At 46.5% G+C, this 18,248-nt stretch overlaps 1 protein-coding gene across 2 annotated transcripts in view; it reads left to right on the top strand.

Annotated features, from left to right (window-relative positions):
* Positions 1-858: 858 nt before the first annotated feature.
* SLC35F4 (solute carrier family 35 member F4) overlaps positions 859-18,248 on the top strand; it is a 122,733-nt gene continuing 105,343 nt past the window's right edge. Inside the window, exon 1 of one of the 2 annotated variants that reach the window (XM_026099991.2) lies at positions 859-1,027. In XM_026099991.2, coding sequence (XP_025955776.1) covers positions 925-1,027 — 103 coding nt within the window. In that variant the 5' untranslated portion in view covers positions 859-924. The remainder of the gene's footprint in view (positions 1,028-18,248) is intronic. The other variant, XM_064511891.1, reaches the window with a different exon arrangement.

Here is an 18,248-nt window from a genome sequence, read left to right as displayed (position 1 = left end):
CACGCGTAACTCATACTGCTTCTACCACAGCACCCCAGCACTTGATGGAAATCAACCCACGCTTAATGTTGAGCAAGATAAATCAGCGAGAAGAGGGAAAGCTTGAGGACTCTTTGCGGACACGGTGCTTTCCACAGCTTGCAGGTAGCATTTCAGGTCGTCTGTTGCACCAGTATTAAGTGCAGAGACACTGGGGAAGGGCCGACTGTCTTGAAAAGCAGGGTAAACCCCTGCGACTGCCCATAAAACAGCCCCCCTGGGATGGTGTGTGCTCGGGGGACCTGCAGGCCTTTTCTTTCCAAGGTGCTCTCCAGCCTGGGGTGAAGCCCGCAGAGGACAACTCCAGGCAGAGATGGGGGTGATGCTGCGCAAAGTTGGGACCTGCCCCAGGCTCCTGGTCCCAAACCAGGACGCGGGTCTCTCCAACCGGCTCCGGGGAGCACTCCGGGGGGCTGCGTTTCCCCGAGGGGCGCAGAGCAACACCGCGGTTTCTTCCGCACGCCCCAAAGCCGCCCGAGCCCAGGCCCCTCGCCCTGCGGGGACACCCCGAGAGGCGGCGGCGGGGGGCGGCCACCACGGCGGCCCAGGGGCCCCCTTCCCCTCCCCGCTGAAGGCGACCGAACCGCCGACCCCCGTCGCGGCTCGCGCCGGCCTTTCCACAACGGCTGCGCCACCGCCCGGCTCGGCGGAGGGCGGGGGGGGGAAGGGGCCGCGGAGGCCGGGCTGGGCGCGGGCCGCCGCCGCGCTGCGGAGCCCGTCCTGCACCAGGCGGCGGAGTCGGCGCGAGCGCCCCGGCGGCACCACAAGCTGCGGCGGCGGCGGCCGTGCCCGCTCCGCCTTCCTCCCCCCCTTCCTCCTCCTCCTCCTCCTGCCGCCTCGGCTCCGCTCGGCTCGGCGTCCCGCACGACGCGGCTCCCGCCCTCTATGGATGGCAAGGCAGCACCCAACGGCGTGGCCACCATCGAGGACAGGATCTTACGGATCACGGGCTACTATGGATATTACCCGGGCTACTCCAGCCAGAAAAGTAAGGCGCCCCCCACCCCCGCCGCCCCGGGGGGCTGCGCCAGGCGCCCCCCGCCCCCCGCCGCGGGGCGGCTCGAGCCGGCGGCGGCCGGTTGGTGCCAGCGGCGTGGCCGGGCGCTGGGCGCCGCTGGCGGGCGGGAAGGGGCCGCGGAGCCGCGCGGGGAGCGTCCCGCGGGGGCGGCGGGGCCGCGCGGGGAAACTTTCCGTGCTGCTTTGGCCTCAAACTCCGGGGTTATCCATCTGCCTCGCAAAACCACTTAGATTTCTTTTTTTTTCCAGAAACGTAGCGAATTACTGAGAATTTTTTTCCTCTGTGCCATTTAGTAGGAGACTTCATGTATTTATTTATTTATTTAAACAAGCAGCTGAAATTAAAGCACTTCGTCCTCGCTCAAACTCGCGGGTTTTTGAAGTTTTTAATTAGAAACAGCGGGTTTCTGGCGGCGGGGGGGACCTCAGCGGGCTCCTGCGCGGTTGTAGATGTCCCGGTGCTCGGCGGAGCTACGTAACGACGCGAGTTAGTGTAATGAAAGACATGATTCATTTCCAGCACCGCGGACGTGGATGCAGTAGGGTTTTATGGTAATTTTGCGGTTTGCAAAAGCTGCAAAGTGCCTCCGCTTAGCAAGCAGGAGGGAAGTGGAGGCAACTGTCCTGGAAAGGCAAAAAACTTAGGGGAGCTGAGCACGGAGGAGCGGATTTTCCCCTGCGCGTTCCCGCTCTCCGTGGAGTCGAAGGAGGTGAACTGCTTGCTAACAGACCTTGCTGCTCTCCAGCTTTAACGCCAGAATTAGCCGAGACCAAACCACCAGCATCAGGCAAATATATCTGCAGGCTTTTTATGAAAGGGAGGAAAGCCATGCAGTGAAGCCATTAAAAAAAAAAAAAATATATATATATATATATGTATGTGTGTATATATATATCTCCTTGGTGTAGTGGTCAGCTGAAAGGCAGCCAAGCAGGGTGGTTTTATTCAGCTGCTGTTCGTAGCGCTAATGGCATGGCAGGTGTTACAGGCATTCAGTGAAGTCTGTTGGTTTGTGCCTAGGCAGAAGAGGGGTTAGGAAGGAGCTGAGAGCAATCTGGAGGAATGGATGTATGAAAATCCAGGGATTACTGAAGCCTGAGCTAGGTGGGACCGAATCCTGTGTCTGATTCTTCAGCAGCCCTGGGGCGATTCACCAGAGGAGGATGAGGATATAGGCGTGATAGTTTGCCGCGAGTTTGCTTTGGTGGCAGAGTGCAGTTCTCCGGTCTGCAGCAGGACTCCCGCTCTCCGTGAAAACACAGTCCTGAATTCAGCGTCGGTGCTGCAGCCGGCTCTGCCCAGGTGCATCGGAGAGGGCTGCCCAGGCGCAGAAACGCTGCTGTTGCTGCTTGTAGTCCAGGACCAGGTTCTACGGATGCTACAAACTGCATCTGCTGGAAATTAGATAAAGCGTGCCCGGAGAGGCCAAGGTGTTCACAAGTGCTGACTCTTGCACTTTTATTGCTAATCTCTGAGCCTTTTGTACCTTTGCTAAAGACTGGTGCTGAGGAAAAAAAAATTGGGATTAGTATCTCGGGTTTTGTTGATTAAAAAAATAAGTAAATTTCGTGGTCATCATGCTCAAAGAGAAAAACTAGAACTGCATAACCCGGAGGTATCCCCATCCTCACATGTTGTTAGGTAAATGAAAAGCATGTACTACTTTTAAACTATGAACACTTTTTAAAGCAGTCTGATAGTTTTTGGAACCATCACTGTAATTCGTGGAGGGCTTGCAGCTGGCAGTATTGGAAGTGACTAACTTATTCTCGTTGTGTTTTCTGGGCGTTTTAAGGTGCCTTAGTGTGGTATGACTTTCAAAGAGAAGATGATCTACTCTATCTGGGGGAAAACCAGGCGTCCTTCAGGTGTCTTGAACATAGAGCCTCTTGGCACTGAAGCAGTGAGAGTTGCTCATCACTGCTGCAGACCTTGGCTTGGAGACGTTACTGTGCTCCTTTGCCGAGGCTGAAGTACAGCTTTCGAGTGGAGTTACTTTCAAGTGCTTTTGACAATTATTCTCTCAGCTAATTGTGCTGTACAGCTACGGATCTGTCATAGTGTCAACACTCAAGGTGGGAAGTTCATTCAACTAATTATTAACGTACTTGGTATCTCAGTGCCTACCCTCTCCCAGTGGCAGAAGAGCCGTTGCCCTGCCACATGCCCAGTCCTGTAGCTTGTGCAATTAATCTGCTTGTGCAGTCAATCTGCTTGCACTGTCACCTTGCTCCGTGCCTGGCACTGTAGGATGCCTGGGGAAAAGGGCAGTTGCGGGTGAGCTGTTGTCCCCAGGATGGCTTGTGCTCTCTGCTGCTCTTCTGCTTCCTGGGTATCCCTCGGATTTGATCAGGGAGCTGGCCGGGCACTGCATGGTGATGTTTGGATGACGACAGTCTGCTGCTGGTCACCACCTTCTTTGAGGCTCCACCTTGTCCCCAGGCTGCTGTGCCCAGCTGGGGACAAGGAGAATATTTCCCTTTTCGAGGAAAGGTGGAGGCTGGGAGTGGGGGGCTGCTGCTGCTCTGACCCTCAGCTTCACCTCGGGGGACCTGGGGAATGGCAAAAAGAGCCTGAGGTGATTTACATCCCTCCCTTAGTGGATCAGCATGTATTTCCTGGTTCAGCAAGAGTTGTGTAAGGGTGTGAAGGCTAAGGATTAAATGATCAGGAAATCTAATGTCAAAGGTCCGTAGTGTACAGAGCTGTTATTACACGACTGCAGTACTTTGTAGAGACCATTGCTCCATCTTTTCTACTGGGGCGTACTACCTGCTTCAGACTTGGGAGTGTGCATATGTTGATTCTTTTGTTAATTTTGAGTCACAGACATGGAAAATAGTGTCTTTATTTCTGTATGAGCCATTTGATTAGACAGAGACGTGCATTTTGATCCTGTATTTGCATCCATATATCTTGCAGGAAACATATCCTGCATAATAAGAATTGGAGCAAGAGAAGGTGTTTTAAGTTTTTTTTCCCACCTGCTCCTGAGATGGAGAGGGCCCTCCTGATTGCGGTCACCTTGTGTCTTTGGATGTATGGCTTGGTCCCTGAATTCCTGCATTTAAAATGTGCAGAGTATGTATGAGCTCTCTGGCTTGCAAGCGAAGGAAGAGGTCCTGTGTCTCTCTTCAAGTGAATTTCCTCAAAGTTAGTTCGTAATTTGTCCGTAAGCATCAGTTTTCTGCTGGCGTAGAACAGAGGCTCTCGTCTTTGATCTGGGGTTGCCAATGGTGCTTCCATGTTTGTGACTGCTTGGCTTCATGTTCCAATCTGTGCATTTTCATTTGATCCGATCCAGCTTTCCTATCTACGCAAACTGTGGGAAACCATATTCCCTCTCCTAACCTTTGCCCTTGCTTCTCATTCTTCTTTTGCTTTTTGCTGGTAGTACAATCATCTTTTAGTGTTTCCAATCTTAAGAGTATGTGCATTTTTTTCTTTTTTCTTTGACTCAGTCCAACTGCCACCCCATCTGTCTTTTCATCTCAGTATTGAAAGCTTTTTTACTTTCATAGTACTAAGTTTCTCTCCTTCAAGTATGTCCTAACACCCTTTCTGTGCCTTCCACTGAATTAAAACTGCTCTAGCCGAAGTTTCTTATCTCTCATCTTCATCAGCTTTGCCAAGTCCACACCCAAGTGGAGCAGTTTCTGTCTTTGTAGCTCTTTTCACCATCAGCAAAGTTGTATGTTTAGTCCTGGCTCTTGCCATCACAGACTTGCTTTTTTGCAACACCCTTTTCTCTGCTCCAGACAAGCGCAGAATAACCCTACTGAAAATGCTGTGGCTGCGGTTGTTCTCCTGGCTTATCATATAGGTTGTCACCTTCTGGTTCTTCATTTTTGAATAGATTGTCTTCCGTTGTGCAAAGCTTTTTTCCACCCTCCTGGTTTCTCTCATTTAGGTCTGGAGGGTTTGTTAGACTCTGAAACCGACCCCTCTGTGTGTTTTCCCATGCTGCTTCAAGCTCTCCTGCTTCTCTCCCTTCAGACCTGCCTTGGAAAACCTGGGGTTGCGTGAGCTCCTAGTAGCAGAGGATGTTGTCTCATGTGCGTGTGCAATGATGGAACTGCCAACTGTTCCTGGGCACATGGCGTAATGGTGGGTAGCCACCCCTCTCTGGTGCAGCTGTGTGACCAGATGTGTCTCCTGGGGTGCTGGAGAGCCGTTATAGCAACACTTGGCAGCTGGGAAGAAATGCTGAACTTGTCCTCACATTAGCACAGATGCCATACAACAAGCCTTGTGTTTTCTTAACTCACTAGAACAGCTCAAGCAAGGTTTTGTGGTTTTATGTGACAAGTAAAGCCTCAAGTCAGCAATGAACTTAAGTGTCTGCTTAAGTCTGAACTTGCTCTAAGCCACTGGGCTTTGACAATGTGTTTAAAGTTAAGTTCCTGCTTAATTACTTTGCTTAATAGAAGTGGGATTACACATGCTGAACCATCATCTGAGGCTTGACAATTTCAATCTCCTGCTCTCCTGAAAGCGTAGAAGTCTGTACAGGAGAAAACCAATTCCGAAACATTGGAGGGAATTTTCTTCTGGTTATTACAGCAGCTGTGCCAGCAGCTCTGCTGCAGTACGGATCACATGGCAAACCAAGATCATCTCAGCATTTACCGAATGCTGTACCCTCCTGGTGGCTCGTCACTTCCAGCGAGAGGAGCAGTCTGTCTATTTACTGGAGATGCCCCGCTGCTTTTCCGGCAGTTTGCATAGCCCGTGCTCCCTCCATGTAGAGCGTGCACAACGGGAGAGACCGTGAAAGCAGCACTCGAGGAAAGGTGCCTTGAAATTCTTGGTGGATGAGGCAGGTCTCACTGATTTGTGTTTGGTGGAGGGTCTGGGAAGGAGGTGGTGGTGCCTCATTCAGCTTCTGTGTAAGTTAGAGGTCTCAGGGCTACTTCAGACTATACCAGTTGCAGGAGCTGCTGCTGTGGCCCCTGTGCTGCTTGATAGTGTTTGAGTTTCAAGAGCTGCAGATGCACGCCTCGGCTGGAACGGGCCTTATTTCCAATCCCTTCCTTTTCGTGCTGGGCAGGGATTTCCCATATGAGAATGATTCCCAGCTTTTAGGGAGGGCATTGTGCAGGAGGGACCAGTTTGCAAACTGGAGATCTAACCATCTCTTTGCCAGCCCCAAGGGCACAGCATACAATACAGTCCTGCTGTAGTTGTTTCCTCCTTCCAGATGTCTTGTCAGTCTCTTCAGACCCCCAAAAAAAAGTTATGAAGTTTTTTTTTTTCTTTTCCAGAAAAATGTATGGCACAAATGCTCCTTTGCCCACAACTTGTGACAGGGCCAGGTATCTATTCTTCAGTGGATTAAGGCCAGACTGTGGGTGGATTTCTGTTTGGACTGGGATGGGCAATGTGGCAGGCGTGCACTAGCAGCTGGAGCGTGGATCTGAGTGACCTGACTTGAGGGACTCAAAGCATTTCAGGGGATGAAGGGTCTCATGAGCTGGAAATGGAGGAAACCAGGTTCAGTCCTTGGCTTTGTCTCCGTCACTGAGCCAGTTGCTTTGGCCCAAATCCCTGGCATGAAAATGAGGTGCCTGAATATCTTCAAGAACTGGACTGGATATATCTGTTTGGTTCCCTGTCTGGGGATTTGTCGAAGCTCTGTGGTCTATTGAACCTTGAACCCGTGAGCAAAGACTGCCCCTGTCGCCACAGCCACTCTCAGTCTCCCCCTTACCTTGGTATATAGGTGCAGTTTTGAGCAACTGTGTGCAAGGAAGATGAATTTAAATTGGGGATAGATGCAGGAGGGACACTATGGTGACCATGGCGATGGGGAGCTTAACCTTGCAAAAGGAGACTGACGGAGCTTGGCTTGTTTAGGCTAGCCAAGATGGGGACTTGGCTGCTGCTGCAGACACATCTTGGGAGGATGAACAGGGAAATGCTAGGAAAGAATAGTTATTTAAACTGAAGCAGTGTGTTGGCACACAGACAAATGGGTATGAACAGGCCATGAATAAATTAAGGCTGGAAATTAGCAGAAGGCTGGAATTAATGGCCAAAAAAAGTCTCTCCCAGTCTTATGTATCTAAATAAGAATTATTTCTCAAGCCTTAAAGATGCCTCATAAAGAAATTTGCCAAGATTTTGAGAAGGAATTACTCCTATTTGGCAGAGGAAACTGAGACACTAAGGGGGGTGGGGGGATGTTAATTTGCCAGAGGTTGCACAGAACAAGACATGATGTTTGATGGAGAGCTCTCGTCCTCCACTGGTGACTGCACAGCGGCTCTTACACCGAACCTGGCCTGGCCTGCTGAGATTGGCTAGAGGTGCTTGCAATTACTTGATGGCTTTCATTGCATGCTGTCTACCTGCTTTTCAGTTCCTCTGCCCTTCTGCACCCGTTTGTGCGGGCCGTTCCCATGGAAAGGCTTCCTCGCTGCCCGGCCTTTGGAGAGGGGACGGCTGGGCTGTGCCCTGCGCTGGGGGGTGGCACAAGCTATCCAGCAGCTTGATGCTTCACCTCGTTCGCATCCGTTTCCCTGAGGTGGCTTAAGCTCACTAAACGTCACGTCATTGTGGCAGTACGGAGCTGCGTGCCATGTTCTTTCCCTGTTTTTCTCAAGAGAGTTGCTGCTGCGTTATAGCTGAGTAAGAAACGACCTGGGTATGCCGTGAGCTCCAGGAGCTCTGCTGAATGCACGGAAAATGCAGCCCTTAGTTTCACTGTCTTCCTAGTGCTATTCCTTAACTGCCTTCCCCAGCTCTGGTCGTGGTTAAATGCTGTAAAATAATACTCCAAAGTGCCCAAATCATTCAGAGCAAGCTTTTGTCTCTCCCATGCTTACACTCTTTTTTTATTAACTGGTTTTGAAAGTTTGCGTCAGTGATCATTCCTTCTCCTGCGCACTTGGAAATTGATGGGCTTTAGCTCAGCTACCTGCAGGCCTGTTCACCCATGAAAGTGAATTCGCAGCTTGCTCCTTGTTGAACAGCCGGTGGCAGGAATTTTTTCACGCAGATCTGTTGCTGGATGATTGCAATAATGAATAATGAAAATACCTGCAAAAAATTCATTGTCTTTGTGGCAAATGTGCAAATGGGGTAGGAGAAAGAAAAAGGAAAGAGCTTAACTGTCTGGATAAATTACTCACCAAAAGTAAGTGGACCGGCTCTGCTTAGAAAGAGTAAAAAGAAAGAGTAATTTTTTTTTTCTTGCAGTAGAGTGAAATGGGCCTCCCTAGTGGCATATGTTTTAGGCTGGCCCTCTGCAGAATTGCGAATTTCACTGCATAAAGGAGAAATCTGCAGTGTTATGCCTAGCCAATACCCAGGGTCTGGCTTAGACAGTGATGACAGGGCTGTAAGCAAGTGTCCCAGAGACTTTGAGTGGCAACAGTGAATTTATTCAAAGGCATGCGGTATGTGTTCAAGTCAGGCTCTCAATATATCTGCCAGGCAAAGAAGACTTTTCTGTTGTTACTTTAAAAACATTGATTCTTCCTAGACTTCACTTGCAAATAGTGTTGCTAAAATGGACTTGCCCTTTCCTGCGCTCAGCTGGGCTGGCCAGGGTCAGGCGTAGCACAGTGGCATACTGGGGAAGGTGTTTCTGCTGTCCTTTTGTGGCATTAAGCAGAAGACAATTTGTTCCTATCTTGGTTTCATTAGGAGCTAAGGCAAGGGAGCAGGAGTCGGGTCTAGGTTGGAAAGCGTTGTTTCCCCGTTGTTTCTGGCTGTTGCAAAGCTACCCTCTCTCTATTTTATCTGGTGCAGGAAGAGCTCCCATGCCTGTTCTGAGCCTCCTTTAAGTTTCCAATTATATATTTTGGTGGTGCGGTGGCAGGGGAGGGGGCAAGCACCAAATGTGCAGTTCATGAGCAAATATGACTCCCTCCGCCAAAACTGTTCCACCAAACCCACTGCTAGACCAGTTGCGGGCCTGGCAGTGACAAGTCCTCTCCATCCAGAAGGAAATTGCAGCCTGAGGCTAACTTGACTCCTTCTGCAGTTTTATTCCTTCCTGTTTCATGCACTTTGTGCTCGTGTTGTGACTAAATTCATGGCTGGGAAGTGGCTGTTTATGGCACTGAAGTAGTATTGCTTGAGCAATTGCCTGCTGAAGCAATATATAGCATAGCTGTCTCTCTTCCTGCAGAGGCTGTCTGCTGGGGAACATTTTGATGAGGGCTAGCCCACATCTTTGTTATTAATGGGGTAGTTGCAGATGCTGTGCACCTCATTAAAAAATACTTTCCTTTTGGGGACTGATTTTTAGTGTGATTCATAGGAACACAACCGTGCGTGTCCATTACAGCCAGTGGGCATTGTGTACCTGAAAGTTTAAGGGTAATGCTGGAATCACATGCTACTAAGCCTACATAAGGTAGGTAAGAAGCAGGGCTGGGAACACAAGTTCTCTGTCAGAGTGCTCCGAGACAGCAGAGTGCTTGCATTAGCACGGTGTGATTGACATTCAGCATCTTGAACTAAGTTGGCATCTTCTAGCGCACTTTCATTATGACCCTTTTCTTCCTTATGCATAAAACGTGGGACTTTAGAAATCTTTTCTTAGATAGTTTGCTATGCAGAGTTTGCAGCCCTGGGATTGTGTAGGTGCAGATTGGGGTTTTTCTCTGCAGTGCCAGAAATAACCTGTTGTGTGATAGATTACAGAGGCTCGAATTTGTAGCAGCTCGTGTGCAAGTGGGACGCTTCGCAGTACCCACCGGAGGAAATTCTTCAGTGCTGACAGCATGGACAACAGGAAGGTGAACTCTTCATGGAGCTTCTTGTTCTGTGGTTGCACCTCTGCCTGAAAAGGATCAATTCTGTGCGTGAGAAAGCATTTATTCAATTCTCAGTACTCAATGAGGCTGCTAAGATGAAGAGTGGGTGGAAAATAATTGAACCTAGCATTTATTGGGAAGGTTGGAAAGAAGAATGTTTCTGATGAAGTTTCCTGTTTTTTAATCGGTTCTTGCTTCTTTCTAGGGCAGGCTGGGCTGAAAAGGAAGAAAGAAATTGTGAGGAATTAGATGAGAAATATCTTTAAATATCTTGTTTTCTCAGAATAGAAAATAATTTAGACTGTTGAAGTGTCTGCCACGTCACTGAAGGAGTGACACTTCATATGCATTGGGAAAAAACATTGGAGGAAGGGGCAAAAGACATTTTTTTTTTTTTCCATCTGAAAAACTTAGTTGAGCTGTTGTTGGTGTGCCGAACCATACGCGTCCTGTCAAGGTGATTCATCCAGCTCAAGGCCTGCCTTCTGTCATTCCTGTTGGGGACCCTTTGGCAATGGACATGGCTTTATCTGTGCTTGTGCACCACAAAGCTTCGCATTTGCAGGGAGCATTGGACTGACTTCAGTGTGCAGTTGACATCTGCTGTAGCATCCTTGTAGAGGTAAGGGTCCAGGAATATGCCTTCCAAAGGCCATCTGCTCTTGGAAAAACCTCTTCCACCCAAGCATGTAGGAAGCTTGGGCTACCTTGAGCTAGATCAGTATGGCACTGCATGCAAGTGATGCTTTTTTCTTTACAAGAATAAAGGTACTAGTTGTCCTAGCTTTCACTACTGAGGTTGGTTTCGCCAGGTAACCAAAGCAAGAGGTCTAGGGGAGCACTCAGCCTGTTTAGCCTGCCTGTCACACAGCTCATGGAAGTGTTTCTGTGCCTCACTTACTGTTTGGCAACTCCTGTGAGATTAGGACTGTCGACTTAAAAGCCTGAGGTTGTACTTCACCTATAGATGGATTGCAGCAGGCGATAGTGCAGAGGGGTTTTTCTGTGCCTCCTGTTCCTTTCCAACACTGAATGGGTGGAAACAGTGTTAATTGGATCAAATGAGGGCAGGGCAGCTTTCTTTCTAGGTAAAGGGCTGTGCTGTGTCTTTGTGTGCATCTGCTTTGAAGTGAACTCAGGCTAAGTGTCTTGAGTATCCTTGAGAAGACAGGCGTCCTCAGCTCTGGGCTGAGAGAGGTCAGCTGGAAGAAAAGATGCCTGTATGTGGGCTGACTCTAGAGAACTTGCTTAAACTTAGGTACTTGTATTGTATGCAAATGCAGCAGTGGCTGTTCAGAGAGCCAGAGTTTAAGGTGGACACCTAGAAATACTATTTTGGTGAGTATGTGCACGTGTTGTAGCTGTAGTGCCCTCATGTTCTGTAAGTATGACTTTTAGAGGCACTCCTTTGAAAATGTGCCCCTTGACTATTATTGTTTTAAAAGACTTAGTGACGTTCCGTAGCACTTTGCAGACATAAACCATTCCTTAGAGTTTATTGTCTTAAGGAGATGAGCAAAATGGGAGGCACGGTTCTCAGATCTATCTTACGTCAGGGAACGGAAGGTAGAAGAAATCCATCACCATCCCTGTGCACATTACTAGTAGCAGTTGTATTTGGTCTCTTATTTGAGCTGAGGTCTCAGATTTGCATTACAAATAGTAGTAAGGGACAGACCTCAGTTGTCTGGGCTCAGATTTACTTTAACTCCAAAGCTGCTCCCAGAGGTGGGATGTTCAGAACTGAGGATGTTTCTGGTCTAGCTGTAGGCAAAGATTAAGCACTTTTAAAATACTTTCTGGTGAATACAACTCTGGAGAAAAGCATCAAGGTTCTGATCACTTCCTCTGCTTTTCTCTAGGGTGAAGTGGTCCTAATGCTTATCACCTGGCAAGATCACCTTCGTGCAGGAATATCCTCTGATGGCTTAATGATTGTTGTCCTTCACATCCTCTCTGTGAGTGGTGGATAGTGCATGGCTAGGTGAAATGAGAAATCCCATTTTACTGGTGTTCCCCAAATTCTCCTGTGTCCCTGCTTGGGACTGTGACCAGGCACTGTCATTAGAGCAGATTGTGGGTTGCTCAGATAGCCAGATCTCCTCTGTGCATGTGGAGAGAAGAAATGTAGATCTTCCTTTGAGGATTATGGTCATCATCTCCTGCTGCATTCAGGTATCAGAGGCAGGCCTCTCTAGAAGCCAGCTGGACAAATACAATGCAGGTTGTGAACTGAATACATAAGATGCCAGGTCTTCTGTTGTATTTATGTTTGCTCTCTGTATTTCAGTGCCTTAAACCATTTTCCCTGGTCCTAACTTTCCCTTTTCATCCTGTCAGCCTTCCTTCTCTCCCTGTGTCTGTGGCATCAGATTGGGCTGGTTGAGGGGGAGATATATTTGGTGCCTTTGATGTGCTGAGCCTTTTTTTTATAGGCTATGAACAAAAAATGTGTCTGTGTATTCCCAAACTGAAGAATACACAATTACTGTTCCCAGCCTCCCTCTGAGAGCAGGCTTTGACATCATTCATCGTTTATAATTTATGATATTTTAGTAGCAGTCTGTTAAAGTCTAGAAGAGAGTAAAAGGGATGATTCTGAAAGGAAAGAATAGCCCTGTGCGTTTTGGCAGTTCTATGAGTTGGTTCCTGCTCTTTAGAGTTGCTGCTTGGTGTCTCTTTATTATGGAAACATTTTTTCAAGATGATGTTGTTTTGCCTAATGTAGGCACTTCCTGCTTGTCAAACACATCCTGGTATGCACTGTTAGGACTTTGCACCTCAGTCCTGGGTGTTTTAAAAGCATATTACAGAACGTCTTGTAACTCTTCTGTGAAATTTTTTAACCTGGTTTCTTCAGGAAACAGGGCTCATGTGAACATGATGTTTCTGTCCCTCATCCACTAACTTTTCAACGTATTGAGCAAATTTAACAGAAGGCAGAGAGCACAAAAGTCACTAAGCCTTGACAGACCTTGTGAAAATAGGTGGCCAGCTAGAAGAAGGTCCTCTTGGTTCTCCTGCAGCAGCAAGGCTGTGGAACTAGCTCACTGCTGGAGAACAGATGATGTACTGTGTAATTTTTTGTGGGGATGGGGGATCTTATCCAAGATGCATCTAGTTAACATCTAGCTTTGGGCAGCGGTCAACAGGAAATGTGCAGAAAAGGGTATAAAGCAGCTTCCTGGTATGCTTCCATCTTTCATTGATTTGTGCCTTGGAAAATTCTTGTTGTATGCATGTTTTAGTAGCCTATGATGGGTATTTCTTACATGAATTTATGTAATTGAATTTTAGACACTGGAGAATCTGGCCAGAAGACACAAATCTGTAGGAAAGAGCTTTGTCCGTTTTGCTGTTGTAGAATTGCTCGTCTCTGCTGCTGGTTCTCTGGATATGATCCTTCAGCTGATGAATGAGGGTAACTCCCATTAGCTCTCACAGTCAGACCATTCCCCCTCTCCCCAAATATATACAGAGACCGAGGGAGAGCAGGAGAACAAAGCAGTAGCTTGTTGGGTGTGAATAAGCATGCTGTGAAGCTAACGCATCTTTTACTCCGTGATTCTCTCCAACACACAGAGATACTGGCCTGGGAGGAGAGACCTTGGCTTCATTTGACTACTTCTCCAGACTGTATTGGGATGCTGAAGTCTCATGGGACCTACCTGTATTTGTGATGCAGTAGAAACAATGAAATGTTTCTACAGGACAGTTTCAAGTTTTGGTCTGAAATTCAATCAATAAGAGATTAATTTCCAGAACCACAGCTATTCGTTAAGGGCTCTAGAGCATGCTAGATGATGGTTGTGAACCCTTTGCAGTTTTAAAAAATGGAGAGAATGTAGTTGTTCTATTAAGACTACAGAAAATGTTATAAAGTATTAATGATGATCATTTCTTCTTATTTGAAATAATAAATCCAAAGTTAATTTTGCGCTTGCTGAAAACTGGCGGCTCACTATTAGCCCTGTATTTCTTTGCTGGTGGAATGTAGAGCTAATACTTAATATTTTATCTACTTTGCAAAGATGTTATTAGACTCACAAATATGTCATAGCGTCTGGAGGATGAAAAGTTAGCTTCCCCCTCTTCCTCCTGCAGGTTACTGAAACAGAGGGCTCTGCAGTCATTTCAGTTATCTTCCTGGCACCTAAGAGCCCAGGGAAAGAAGACATTGCTGCACAGAAGGAGTCTCAACCATATTCTATAAAGCATTAAGTTTGTCTGTCTTAACAGTGAATTTAATATTCAGTGTAACTCTTAGCTTTGAAAAAGGCAATAAAGAAATGACACTGGGTCTGTTTATTTAAAGGTGTAAGTTCCTAGAAATTAGTTCTGTCACCCACACCATCCATCGAGTTGCTAGTTGTGACACTTCTGACCTGTGTTGAAAATGAGAATTTGACACTGTGGTGACCTCACTGAAAAAGGAGAAATGCCCCAGGGGTTTTATAAATAGGATTCAAAGCAAATATTCCTTTGGTTGCCTCTTATTATTCTGCTGTATATTTTCTTTTTTTGCCAAAGAAATCAGCGCTGTTTATTAATATCACTGTGTAGCGACAACATGAAGCCTTTTTAGTCGCTGCTGCTTCAGAAAGTATTGTAAAGTCTGACATCCCTTTGAAGAACTGTTCTTAGCCACTGTTCTATTTTTATTTTTGAGTTGTTCTCCGCTAGATTTTTTTTCCTTTTTATTTTATCCTTGCCTGCCCTGAATTTTCAGAAACACTTTCAGATCAGCTTACAACAAGTCAATTGAGCTCTTTCCTCCTGTTTTTTCCCCCACTGTTACTAACTTTTACTGGACTGTGCCTTCCAAAAGCTAGTTGAAGGATAGTATTTTCCTTGAACTCCAAACTTGCAGTCTTTAGAGAAATATCTGCTAGAAGCACTGACGTACAAAATCTATTAGGCTCTCCCTATTGGTGTGAAACTCATTTATGCAATGCTGCTGGATTGGATAACTGCACTGTGCTTTGGAGGTAAAACACACAATTTAGTCTGGCTTTTGTAAGCATTAGCACAGAGAAGTGACTTATAATGAGATCATCTTTGCAAAGCTATGGAATGTGGGTTTATGAAGATCTCTCCTGGTTTTCCCATATGGTTTTGGGGAGATTCTTTGAGAGCGGAGACCTTTTGGCAGGTTTAACATCCAAGTGGCTGCAGCTAGGTGCTCTGGGCTGGCCCTTGACCTCCGGGAGCACCGGTAGGAAATGGCAGGCTGTGAGCACTAGTAAGAGAACACCGAGAAAAGAGATGCTGAAGGTTACTGGTGAAGATAATTTACTTATCCTGTCTCCCCTGTGCTGTTTGGGCTTTCCCAGCATAACAGAGGTCAGAATGGCTACTGGAAGCTGCATGTGCGGAGCCAGGTTGAATTCTAGCAATGCCTTTTCATTGCCCACGTCCCAACCCTTGCAGGGGGGAGGAGAGGGCTGGGCTGGAGCTATCTGACTGCTGGAAGTAAAGCACTGATGACTGCTGGACAGCAAATTAGGGCTGACTTTGGCTGCTTTGACAGAGGCTGCAGAGAGTCCTAGAGAGCCTGAGAAAAAGGGCAGTCCCCAGGTGGTTTTAAACTGCTTTTGCTTCTGTGAGGTTCCTGTGCCAGGATCAGAAACAGATGCAGAGGAGTTTGTGATGGAAGTCCTGGGAGTCCTGTGACTGCTGGAAGAGGCACAGCACTGGCAATTAAGGAGTTTGCTTTGCTGGCATGGCCAAAGACTCTAGGAGGCTTGGCTTTAGCTTTTTGTCCTGTACATTTGGTCTTTTGGAGAGAGGCGAATTTGGTCTGCTAATGCTCTAAGCCCGGTGGATGTAAGGCAACTCCAAGTTAGAAGCCATAGTGCCATGGAGCTCTGCACTGTGCTCGCCCCAATAAACCCTGTGGCTTCACAGTTTTGAGTTGGGGCTGGGTTATGTGTGGTGGGCTCTGAACGGGGCTACAACTTGCTAATGTCTACATGCAGAAGACTGTGGGGATATACTCAGAATTTCAGTAATGCTCTGAAAGAGTAGGATACAGAGAGAATGGGTTAAGAAGCTGCTGTGTCTGCATTAACAGTTTCTTCACTGAATTTTGCAAACATGTCCTTATTACTAGCCAGAAGGAAAAAGTTGTTTTTATAATTGTAAGTTAACAATGATCATATATGCGACTTGTTAGTTGCAGTGTGGCAGTGAGAGGTGTTGAGAACAAGGGAAGTCATTTGCGGGGCATATCCAAAAGAGAAGTGTTTCTTTCCTTCGTTTCTGAAGAGAGTAAAAATTTAGTGTAAGGACAGTCATGATGGTGGTTAGTCTTATTATAAGGACAGAAGCGTAAGCAAGAGTTGGAAACACATCCATAGGTGACATTACAGATAATTTTATAAATTATTTGGTGGTCTTCTGATTCTGATTGTTAAAGCTTTATTGAGTAATTTATTCACACTCTATATATTCTTTATAAATGTGCCCTTAATGTGAAGTGTGACTCTGTCAGATAATCGGCTCTCTGAAAGGATTTCCATCACAGTGGTGGAGATGTAAAGGCATCTCTGTCTGCTTCACCAGAGCATAAGAGCACAAGCAGTAGGTGAAATAAAACGTTGTTTGTGTGGAGTGGATCAGATGAGAAGTGGAACCAGCCCATCCATTTGAACCGGCACTTTCCTGGAACTGACATGTGAGATGGGCAGAGAAGAAAGTTTTGAATTACCTTCCAATTTTGGGGATTTTGGCCCTGCTGACAGTTCACTCAAGCCTCCATGCCGTGTTGGATGAGCACGGTTGAAGCACTGCAGCAGTCTCCACCACATAAGATTGTGAAGTAGCAAATACTATATCCAGCTGCTTTTGATTGCTTGGTCTAAGACAGCAAGGAACTGCTCAGAGTTGGATTAATTGGGGATGCAGCCTTTGGTGCAGATCTGGACCAAGACTTAACTTTACCTCAGTGGATTAGTGGAAGGGTGCCTTAATCCTGCTGCTGCTGCACCTGTTCTTAGAGCTGTGCATAGCCCATTTGGTTGTGGGGGAAAGGTTTCTAATTCCCTTTGACCTTCTTTGAAAGTCTTCATCTTTATCTTTTTGAAGAGAGATGTGAAAGATGTGAATCCCTTCAGTGCAATCCCCCAGGAACCTTGGCATTTCTAAAGTGCACAGGGGGATGTCTCCCAGACACTTTAATAAAACTCAACACCATGAACTCTAAGAAGGAGCTAACAGAATATATTATGTCTGCTCTTTCTTTGACCTTCCGTAATTGCCTCTGATTGTTCTATTACAGCAGATCATTTTAAAGTAATTATGGAGATAAGTTGGAAGTATAAAACCACAAAAATAATCCTAAAACTCTACGAAAAGCATGGCCAGGCATCCACGTTGTGAGTCAGTGTGCTAGGATGTTCTTTCTCAAGTAGGATGTTACCCAGGTTATATAATGATTTGCTCCTCAAGTGAAGTTACGTGACTAGGCATGGCAGAACCTTGCATGATCTTTGGTGACATTTTTGCCATTGATCCAGATTCCAAACTCAAGAGAAATTTTGACTAAAATGTTTGGGACTTGGCCTCTTTTAAAAATTCACTAATAAACCCCCTGGGTTGAGTAGTGATTGCCTAATCTGAGGATCACAGAACTGGAAGAGGCAATGACATATCACTAGTGTATCTGTCTAAGCAGGCTCACCTATGTCATTCCTAATGGATATTTTCATATCCACTTTTAAAACATCACTGATGCAGATTGCCCATCCTTCCCAGGCAGTCTGTTCTAGTGCTTATTTCCTAATGACTAACCTGGTCTCTCCCTCTGCAGCAGTCTCCTGCAAGTCTGAGGACCTTTATCTTGTCTTCCTTCATCTTGACAAAACAAACCCAATTCTTTCACTTTCTCCATGAAGTCATACTTTCTAGAAATTTACCAATTTTCTTTTTCTTCTGGACTGCATCCAGTGAGCTTACATCTTTCTTAAAAGCCAGTTCCTAAAATTGGACATAGTTCTTCAGGTCTTACCAACGCAGCCTTGCAGAGAAGAAGAATTACTTCGTTTCATTAGTATGCAATGGGTTATCCATCTCAGTTCTGTGTTCTTTGACAACAGTATAACATAGGTGACTCAGCTTTAGCTTGGGGTTCCCTCTAAACTCAGTCCTCTTCTAGAAAATTGCAGCTATTCCCCGATCTGTGTCTGTACAACTGATGATTTCCCACCTAAGTGGAGAACCTTTCACTTTCCTTATTGATTTTTCCTCCTTCTCCCCGACCATTTCTCCAGTTTACCAAAATCACTCCAGTTCTTCCAACAAACCTGTAGTGTCTCCGTTTAATATCACTTTCAGATATAATGATTAAGCTCTGTATTGTGAAAATGTTAAATGGTAGAAGGAACCTAATTTAGCATCCTTCTGTTTAGTAGCAAACTACTGTA

The sequence above is a fragment of the Dromaius novaehollandiae genome, chromosome 5 (assembly GCF_036370855.1).
Source record: "Dromaius novaehollandiae isolate bDroNov1 chromosome 5, bDroNov1.hap1, whole genome shotgun sequence".
In the NCBI taxonomy this organism is placed as follows: Eukaryota; Metazoa; Chordata; class Aves; order Casuariiformes; family Dromaiidae; genus Dromaius; species Dromaius novaehollandiae.
The sequence above is the reverse complement of the archived record's forward strand: the minus strand, read 5'-3'. Positions and strand labels throughout refer to the sequence as shown.